The sequence below is a fragment of the Centruroides sculpturatus genome, unplaced genomic scaffold, assembly GCF_000671375.1.
Source record: "Centruroides sculpturatus isolate CEXI.00-Female unplaced genomic scaffold, Cexi_2.0 scaffold1340, whole genome shotgun sequence".
Classification (NCBI taxonomy): domain Eukaryota; kingdom Metazoa; phylum Arthropoda; class Arachnida; order Scorpiones; family Buthidae; genus Centruroides; species Centruroides sculpturatus.
Window position 1 is genome coordinate 152,521 of NW_019385581.1, and position 11,273 is coordinate 163,793.

Here is an 11,273-nt window from a genome sequence, read left to right on the forward strand (position 1 = left end):
TAATTTATATATAATACTAAACAGACGATAGCAAACTCAATTTAGCCGCTCCGTAGCGTGGCGCAGGGTCGGAGGAAAGTAGTTCGGCTGCTCATCCACTATTGGTCCAGACTCTATCAATCTTGTCGCGAAACGACGTTATAGGAGGTACGTTATACGAAAGTTGCTACAATTTTTTCGCTACGTTATAGGAATTGTCGTTATAGGAACGTACGTTATAGGGGGGCCGACTGTACTTCAAATGATGATTAATCTGTTTATTATATGTGGATGAAATATTAAAAATTTATGTCTACAAATTTCAGAATAAATATTTATATTTTGTATGCTACAAGTGACACGAATTTATTATAGTTTTAATGAATACCATAATTATAATGATATTTGTTATATACTTAGATTTAACGAGTGTTTCTGAACATTAAGAAAGAGAACATTACAGACGCTACGTGCCGAAAGATAATGGATGAAGAACACAAAAGTAATCCATTCCATTCAGCTAGTGTTTTTTCTCGCTTATTTTTCTGGTATGTATTTAAAATTATATAAATAATTAATATTTTAATTTTATAATTGGAATTAACAAATTTCACTCCACCCCTTTGTACGATAATAATAGTGCTTAATAATAATAATAATTTGTACTTTCATTCGTAAGTTACAGGTAACTTATACAGATTATTTTTTAATATACATACAGATGTATATATATATATATATATATATATGTGTGTGTGTGTGTGTGTGTAAATTTTTTCCGTCTTTCGATTTCTGTGGGTTACACGTGGTCCTTCCATCTTAACCTTTTCGAAGCTTCTCCTTCTTTTTTCTTTTGTTCTACGCTTGCTCTATTGTTACAACCGTCACCGGTTTTTACGCACTAAACCGTACTTCTGGTTTCGGAGATTATTTACACCTTTTAATTCCCGCTCTGTAGATTCATAGTCGATTGTTGTATAAACGTAACTTTGATATGTGGACGACGTCTGGCGGTTTTCTCGTTTTTCTCCATTTTATACTATATAGTACAATAAATTTGATACTTGTCTTATTACTATATACGGTCCAAACATTAGAGGTTTTAATTTTTTCTGCGTGATTGCATTTTTATTTTCAATTAGGACTAAGTTTGCTGGGCTTAACATTACCTTCTGAGTCTGTTATGGAAATAATTCTTATTCACTTCCTACTTTCTTTGAGTACTTTCGTAAGCCAGTTTTCTACCTTCTACTGGCGGAAGAGGAATCGGTGTGACTTGGGGGAATGGTGGAATGCCGAACATGAGATATTTTGGTGAAAATCCCGTTACTGAGTGAGGGGAGTTGTTATATTCTTCTGTACTGTTTTGCATAATTTACTTCAACAATTGACCCTGCTGTTTTCTTTCATCTTGCAGCGTTTCCGTGGTTACGGTGGTTGGGTTAACCCATTTACATAAGCCATTACTTGCTGGATAATTTAAAGATATAATTTTAATTTTATTTCATGGTTTTCTATAAATCATTAATACCCCTTATATAGCTATCCTACCACTTTTTGTTTTTCATTCAATCACGCTATCCTGAGATATTGAACGAAATAATCGCCAACACCTACACCTCTCACACACATTTATGTCCAGCAAAATTTTACCACCCTAGAGCTGAGCAACATTGCCAAATTTGACTGCCAAAATGGGCTACTCTTGTATTAGTTTGACAGAAAATAAAACTTGGTGAATTACCTACTTTTCGGGCTACGAAAATTTCATGTTTCTGTTAAAAATATGTTTCGGTCTACAACAACAATACCTATATCTATTTGAATCATCTTTAAACGTAATTTTGTTGTAAAATAGAGAAATGGACAAAGCATTATCGGATAAAAAAAGAATCTCTTAGTCAACTTTTAAATTAAATGCGAAAAAAATTCGAAAATAAGTTCTGTATGTATGGATATTAGTGTGTGTGAGTAGTAGTTGTTTGAGTAGTACTAATCACAAAATTAATTTCATATGTCGATTAAATTAAAATTGCAAATAAAAATATGTTGAATGGAATTATTTCAGATCACAAAATTAATTTTTTGAGTAAATTACTATCGAATAAATTAAAATTGCAATAATTGTATGAAATAATATAACACCAAAACGAATTTTCCTTTTATTATCAATACTAGAATTAATTATTTTCTTGACAGATATTTGTTTTAATGTTCTGGTACATGACAGTTTCAAATAATATAACACTGAAATTAATTTAAAAAGGTTATTTTCTTACGTTACAGTTTATTTAAGTGTTTTCACTTATTTCTTTAGTTTATCTAAAGCAAGAAATTTCTGCACCTAATAAATTTTTAAGATATAAATTATTTTTAGATAAAAAATTTCTTGATTAAATTAAGATTATAAATATTTAGAAAACTTTATATTTTATTTTAGATTTTATAAAATATCTTGTAACAATAAGGCTGTATTAATTATTAAATGTTTTTATAAATTTGAATTAAATTAATTTTATTTTAACAATAAATTGCTGGCCCAGTATTGGGTAACGAGAAACATAATTCCAGTTTAGATAATCTTTTAATACGCTTAAAGTCGTAGTTTTTAATCGTTGGTAATTTATATTTGTTTTTATATCGAACTTATGTATGTATTGCTAAATAAAATTATTTAAAGGATTTTGAAATTCATTGACTTTATTCCAATCAAAATTTAAATCAAATTTTAAGTAAATTAATTTTTCAATAGAAATCTTGATCACAAAATTAATTTCAGATGTGAATTAAATTAAGATTACAAATAATTTGTGGTGTTTAATTTTGAAATTAATTTTTCAAGTTATAAATTATTTTCAGATCAAAAATTTTTTGGGTAAATTAAAATTATGTGTAATTTTATTCTCAAATCGTTTTTTTTTTTTCCTTTTAGTTTTCATATTTAGAAAACTTTACAATTTATTTCATTTCTTTAGTTTTCATAAAATATCTTGTAACATATTCTTTCTAATTATTATAAATTGATTTGCAATGATAATTTTTACAATTTGTTCTAATACCTAAGTAAATTAAAACACGAAAACTTAAAATAATATTTTAACGCTCTTTGCTAAAAGATGTATTAAGTTGTTAATTAAGATAAGAGATGGCGGTGAATTTACGTTTAACCTCTTAAATTAATTATACAAAAATGCCATTAAAAATTTCCAAAAAGAACTGTATTTTAAATTTGTGTAAAATAATTAATGATTACGGCAGTTTGATCGAACCATTTATATTTTCGACGGAACTTGGAGAAGAAAGTTATCAGCAACTAATTCGGAATATACTAGAAATTTCACTATCACGAGATATAGAGGATGCTCGCTTACGAATATTATTGAATTGTTATTGTTCAATATTATTATATCCAAGTAATAATAGCTATATATTTTCGAGCGCACCATTTTGTATGAAGAAATTGTTTATACAACTTCGACTCAATTCTAGTACACTGGTGATAGAAAACAAAGTGTATATATACTAGAATAATCTATGCCCAAGATGTCATATGTCGTTTTCTAAATTTCACCTGATTTGTAAATGTAAGAAGAGCCTAGACTTGAGACAGAGGTATGATCTTGTAGACTTTAGCAAATGTGAATCGGTGGAAGCAATGTATGGGATGTTCCATAATGCAATTCAAAAAAATGTTTTCTAAATTATATAATTATGTTAAGAAATTTTTTGATGTTTAATTGATTGTAGTGATAATGATGACAACGAAATAAGTAGTACTCCCTTTGTAAACAGGCAGCTAGCCTTCTACTAATAAAATTTGATTTGATTTGATTTGGAAAAAATTTGTGGCAATAACAATTTTTTAAATATTATCTGATGTTTGAAGTTCGATGTCTAAATTACTGTAGCTCCACTGTTTAAAAAGATTTTTTCCTTTCTATCCACTTTAAATAAAAATAATTCGTTATACATTGTGAAATGATTTAATAACTTTTGTAAATTACCATGTTTAATACAACCAGTTATATCCAATATTTTCCATCTATAAAATTTAATTCATGAATTTTTTTGCTAGTGTGAGATCCGAAAGGCCCTGGGTCTATTTTATGAATTTTTATCGATAATATTAAATTATCAACACAGAATATTATTTCGTTTTGTGAAAAAAAATATTGTTTTAGATGTGGGAAAAACCAGATAACAAATGTTATTTCCTTTCATCGAAGAGAACATCCTCTGTTTTTCCGTATCTGGTTAAAAATCTCGCTCAGATGGGAAATGGTTACCCCTCATTCATCCCCCTTTCGTCCGTTCTCACGAAAGAGTTACTGGACGATGATTGGTCGAAATTCAGGCAATATAAAGGAAATCTAGTCCGAATTCCAGGAGTTCTTCGACAGATCCGAAGCATCCAGACTCCACGCAGTTTTCCTCCCGATGGCCAACGCCCATAACGGAGTCCGATAGACTAAGTCCCGAGTCTACACTTAGAAGAAGTGATATTTTTATATTTTGTGCACGAATTAATCTCCCTTACGAAGGTAATATGAACTCTATCTACAAGGTGTCCTATATCTACAGAAACGAAGACGACAACTAACAGGTCGTATGTTTAGAATCATTTTGTGAGCTCTCTCTCTCGATCGCGCCTTTGCATAGATTCAGTCGTAGTCTATAGCTTGTCGTATAATCGTTGTATTTGGTTATTTGTATACGTTTGTTTGAGATTTATTAAATTATACTTATGTTTATTATACAAGAATGTCTCCTCAATTTATTCCGAATCAGATCGTAAACGCGTGTTAATCCGCGTATAATAAGATCGATTAACTGGTGTCAAGGAATCCTGACGTAGATCCGAATCTCGCGATTTGAATCATTATTAAAAGCCCTCCTTTAAGGACTGTTAAGATCGGATCTTACGATTCGAAACTCGGAGAACTATTCTCACGGAATAGGCCGATTAAGTGGTACTACGATCCTAAGCGGAGTTGTACCCCCGGCTAATCTCACAAGTGGTGTAGCAGGAGTGGGGTCTTGAACTTGAAAATAGAATCTCACAAGGGGTTTTCAGGAGTTTTGAACCTAAAAATCCGTAGAAAATCTCACATCTGGTGTCGCAGGAGTGGTTCTGGTTCGGATTGATTCGGATTGAGAGACAACTATTTGATAAGTTAAAATAAGATAATTTTTAAGTTACCTATAAGTTAAAATGGAGAGAGATAGAGAACCTCCGCGAGCGGCGTTAGCTGGCAATCCAATAACGTTAGGAGGATTAGGTGGAATGATTCCCCTCTTACCGGTCTTCTCAGGGGACGCAAAAGGTCCAAAAGTATCAGAATTTTTCGATACGTTAGCGGATGTGACTAGAGTAGCAGCATGGTCGAAGGCACAAACGCTGGCTGTAGCTAAATTAAAATTGACTGGTATTGCCCGGGAATTCGTGCGTAAGGATCGGCGAATAAAGGACATAGATGATTATGAGGAATTTAGGAAAATAATGTTAGAACGTTTTGAGAAGGTCCCATACACATATCGAATCCAGAAATTCTACGCGTGCGTCCAGGCCAGAGATGAGGACGTACAGACATTCGCCGTACGACTCCAGGCTTTAGCTGAGGAGGTTGAGATTGAACACGAAGGCGCGAACGAAGCCGAAATAGAAGTCATAAAACGAGTTAAAGAAAAGGAACTGGACGAGAGGTTGAAAGTCCAATTTATGAATGGTGTAGACCTCCGGATAAGAAAAAGGATTATGTCCAGAGAACCCGAGACCTTTGACCAAGCATTGAAAATTGCAATAAATGAGGAGAATATCGAGCTCCTCACTTCCCACCCTAGGGGTCTTTTAAAGGTAATAAAAGAAGAAGAAAAATTTGCAGAGATTAAGGAGGATAATTTAAGGGAAACGGAATCTGATCTCGGAAGACAGATGAAAGAAGTAGTTAAGGCTATAAGGGATTTAAGAAATAAATTTAATACATTAGTAAGGCAATCTCAAGAAGAAAGGAATAGGAATGGAGAACGAAGTGCACAATACTCCTGACCTAACGAGAGAAATTTTAACGGAAATCGGCAACCAAACCCTAACTTCTGTCGGAGAGGAGTAAATGATCGGATACAAAGAAATAATTATCGTTATGATTTAGATAATATGAATGGGGATGAGCCTAATAGAACTAATAGATATAAAAATGACTGGAGGGGTGTGATCAATAGCGTAGAAGAATCAAGAAGGCGACACCCCAGGAATTTCCGTAAGGAGAGAAAAACACGTCCCAGGTATAAAGAAGGAGCAACAAATCCTAAATGGAAGAAAACTTTTTGCAAAGGAAGGTTAAACACCGTTGGTGCTGAAATTAAGCCTATCGTACTTGTGTACGTTAATAATATACCTATAAAGGTCCTAATCGATAAAAATCTCGAGACTACTGTCATAGATAAGGGCTTGGCGAAACGGTTGGAAGGTAGAGCATCCGTAATCCTTGGAGAAAAGAACAAAGTAGATATTCGTCCCGGAAAGGCGATTCCGACATTAGGTGTGGCGATTCCCATATTCAAACTCCGAGGTCATAAGTTCGCAAATACTTGCAAGATAGTGCGTTCTGAAACTGCAGCCCCTTGCATGGGAATAATCGGCAGAGATATCCTAGAGCAGGAGCAAATAGAAATAGATAATCATAATGGAATGATTATACTGCCAAATAAAAAGGAAGTACATTATTGCTCATCTAGGTCACCAAGAGATAATTATTATAAAAAGAAGTTAGGTAGAGTAGATAGGAATCGGAAGGAAGTCGACGTGAAATATTCAGAAGCTAGTATACTGCGAAGTGTTCGAGTGTCTTCCCACCGAAGGCCCAATAGGAACGAACACATAGTGACAAAGCGAAAGACAAAACACAAGTCGAAAAATAAAAAGGCCGGGCGTAACTTGACTAAACTGAAAAATAATATGAGTACTGAGATAAAGATAGGGCGTAACAAAGATAATGAAAGGAAAATTCGGAGGGACTCCATTGAGGAAACAAAACTAGACGAAAGTATGAAATCTTTTCAAGAGCCTCGTCAAGAAAATACGATAAAAGAAAATAAGGTAGAACTCAGAAGCGACCGCAGAGAAGAGATGAATCGCTCTAGAGGTCAATTAATAGCGGATCTCTATAAATTAATATGTCTACTGATGTCGTTATTAAAAATTATCTCCGGCAAGAATATGAATACGGAAGATAAAATAACAGAAAATCAGGAAGTTGAATTGGAAGTAAAAGAAGCTTTTAAAAGCCGTATACCGATAGCCGTTTTCGAAAGACATAAAAATTATCCTGTAATAAATCCGGACGAAATAATGAAGGGAAAACGGAAGAATCCAAAACATATAACGGGAGTAAATAATTAAATCAGAAATCGCTTATCAATGTAGAGATACTGTTTGGATTATCGCTCACTTCGTCATATTACTTCCCTTTCCGGACATAAGATATTAAGAAATAGCTTAAACCGAACGATAAGGAATTTACGAACACTTGAACTTACCTCTCAAGTTGATAGTAAATCCTATGTAAATCAGTCGGATAAACTAATTAGATGAAATTTTTATATTGGAATACGAAGTGAAATAAATCATAGTAATACTAAGGAATAAAATAAAAAGAAAAGAAATGAAATCGTACGCAAATAGAAAAACTCGAGAAACTTTTTAGCATTCGAGATTGCGGAACTATACAGGATCAGGAAGAGGAAGAAGTCGCAATCCCTAGAGAATTTGAGAATTATCACTTCCACATTAGTAGATTAAGTTCTTCCTTAAGAAATATCGAAAATGTTGGTTTCCTTAGAATCAATTTAGAAATAATGTTAAGTAACTCTCAGTGAGATATCTAATTAATAGAGTATACATATATATCTTGTGAATTAAATCCTCATGAAAGAAGATGATAAAAATTTGAAGATAAGGGAGTGGCCCCTTATAACAATTAAAATATTTTCTACAGGTAGAGAACGCTCTCCTGAAATTAAAAGGACAAGACGAAGCTCATTTCTCAAGAAAACATACTAACACCTTCCAATAATGAGATTAGACACGAAGATGAGGTCCTCGATTACATTCGTCTTCCAAATTTGCATCCTGATAGACGTAAAATGGAGTTATAGAGCTCAAGAAATAAACGAATTCGAGAAAGGTGTCATTTTCATTCCCAAAGAGAACTTTTTGATGACATCTAGTCATTGGACATTGATCCATGATTTCGATTTCGATCATTTCGATCAACAAGTAGAGTTTTTAACACAATCTCTTGAATCGTTAAAAGCCATAATCATAAACAGAGAGCGAGCATCAACTGAGAAAAGAAAAGATCAAGCAAGATGGATCTTACCTACAAATGGATACGAAATACTTATATCATCTTTCTCGCAATACAAAAAAGACTTTTATAATTTAAAGGGATTAGTTACACTTGATAAAGAAAGTAGAAAGAGAAGAGGATTAATCGACGTAGGAGGAAAGGCATTGAAGTTTTTATTCGGAACAGCTACATCCGAAGATATCGAAGTTTTAAATGGAGAAATTACAAACATAAAACGTATTAATAAAGGTATAATTCATTTAGTACAGTCACAAGCGACTCTTCTAAACGATACTTTGAGAATAAGTAAGAACAACAGGCAGAAAATAAATAACTTGGCAAGAAGACAAGATTCCTTCGAGAACTTACTATAAACATATCGTTATGATTTAGCATTTGAAATTATCATGAGAAATATAGAATTTGCGATGCAAGAATTTCATACACAATTAATTGAATTAAGAGAAGCTATTGACATTTAGAGCAAGGAAAATTAAGCTCGTATTTTATCTCAAAGGAAGTGATGTATCGTACGTTACGAGAAATACAACCACAACTTCCGGAAGGTTATTCATTGATAGAGCAAGTCAAAGCTGACACTCTCTTTAAATTTTACCAGTGGATTACTACAGTTGCTATCGCACTTCCAGGAAAATTAAGAATTTTCGCAAAAATGCCATTGAAAACGCCTAGTGGATATTTCGATGCTTACGAAATTTTGGGATTACCTACATATATTCCTGTATTGAAAGCTTATGCATATTTTAAGACTGAATATCCCATTTTAGCATTGTCAATGGATCGTCAATCGTACATGTTGTTACGTCATCACGAATTGGCTGTTTGCCAAATATCACAGTTTGCTGTTTGTTCACCGGACGTTCCGATATTTCGAGCTCCACATCAGAGCTGCGAATATTCTTTATACATCGGAAATGATCAGAAGGTAACAGAACTTTGTTCCAAAGAAATCGTAAAGGAATTTTATCCAATTTTTAGAAGAATAGACAAGCAAGGAACATGGGTATTTTCTACACCCTCTACATTAGTATTAGCACTGAAGTGTTCTGCTAAACAAATTAATTTGCATGCATTACCTTCAAAAATAAGTAAATTAAATAATGTTGGAATCATAAGATTGCCAAATACCTGTATAGGATACTTACCTGGAATTATCCTCACTTCCCATTTTCACATGAGATCAACTGTTCACATAGGAAGCAGTCCAAAGTTTATTATACCTCCAATTGAAACAATATTTTCCAAGATAGAATTAGAGAAATTGCAAAAGAGTATAAATCCTACAGAGGAACCTAAGAAGAATAAGGAGAATCCTAAGAAGCAAACAGATGATGATATTAAGGTAGCAGAAAAATCATACGATCAACTGACGAAAGATTTGGATAGATTATTGAAAGAAAATGAAGATCTTTCAAATTCATACACTCCAACCATTCCAGTCACATATGTATGGATTATCCTTGGAAGTATAGGAATATTAATTATACTTATCTGCACATATTATATAGTCAAGCATATTTGTTGGAAACGAAGATTTGAAAGGAAAATAAAGAGAAGGTCACAACAAGACATTCCACTTCAAGAAATTCCTCAGAGAAATAATACAGAAGAAGAAGAACCAGAATTAGTCTAATCTGTTGGAAGCTCAACTGAACAAGCTTCAAGCTCAACACAGTCAAGGAAGCATGTTGTTCGCTCATATCGACTATAATTCCCACTTGATTTTGTTTGAATGATTTTTTCATTGGACTGAACTCTTATTTGATTTATTGATAGTCAATTTTGTCCATATATAACTTTAGTTTGTAAGCACCTTTCCTGATAATAACAAAAAAAAAAAGCTTATTTAAAGGAATGTAAACCCCACTCGAATTGATAAACTAAAGTGATTGAAATAGAATAGACATAATATTGAATAGAATAGTCTAGATATAAGACTTAGAGTAGAATTAAGAGAGAGAGAGACTTTATTAGAGATATGTATTTGTTAAACATACTACCTTTAAAATGAACAATACTTTGGTAAAAAAAGAACTTCGCTCAAAAAGGATTTCAATGACCCTAGAGTCATAAAACATTTAAGGAACTCAACCACCTGAACTTTTGTGGTTATGTTAAATGAAATTTTAGCAGAAAAAGAAGTGTGTCAACATACAGGAAGAAGACACCTTATATCATTTTGAACTGCACAGTGAACTTTGAACTGTTAGCAGGTGCTTTTTGAAACAAGAAGACATCACCTGATCTTCTAATATACCTGAATTATTGCAACTATAAGAAGTCAGCCAACAGATGTGCTGCCACAAAGACTCTCACACTGGTGACAGAACTATGTCCACTTTTGCCGTCAATTCCAGACAAAGACCTGTGTTTATTTTAGTCATATTTTTAATCTGATGAATTGTTTAATTATATTATTCCCATGTATTTCAATTTTGAATTTAATTTGCATTATTGTATACTTTTATGAATTTATTATTATGTATAACGCAATTTTTAGAGAGAGAGAGAGCAATTCGACTTTATGTATTGCAGTGAAAAATCACGCCTTCTTTAAATGTTGTGTGATTTTTGAAGATAAGGGAGTAATGTGAGATCCGAAAGGCCCTGGGTCTATTTTATGAATTTTTATCGATAATATTAAATTATCAACACAGAATATTATTTCGTTTTGTGAAAAAAAATATTGTTTTAGACGTGGGAAAAACCAGATAACAAATGTTATTTCCTTTCATCGAAGAGAACATCCTCTGTTTTTCCATATCTGGTTAAAAATCTCGCTCAGATGGGAAATGGTTACCCCTCATTCATCCCCCTTTCGTCCGTTCTCACGAAAGAGTTACTGGACGATGATTGGACGAAATTCAGGCAATATAAAGGAAATCTAGTCCGAATTCGAGGAGTTCTTCGACAGATCCGAAGCAT

The 11,273-nt window shown here is 32.8% G+C and overlaps 1 protein-coding gene across 1 annotated transcript in view; it reads left to right on the top strand.

Annotated features, from left to right (window-relative positions):
* The first annotated feature begins 440 nt into the window (after positions 1-440).
* LOC111640313 (multidrug resistance-associated protein 4-like) overlaps positions 441-11,273 on the top strand; it is a 22,084-nt gene continuing 11,251 nt past the window's right edge. The window contains exon 1 of the mRNA XM_023386322.1: positions 441-527. Coding sequence (XP_023242090.1) covers positions 463-527 — 65 coding nt within the window. The 5' untranslated portion in view covers positions 441-462. The remainder of the gene's footprint in view (positions 528-11,273) is intronic.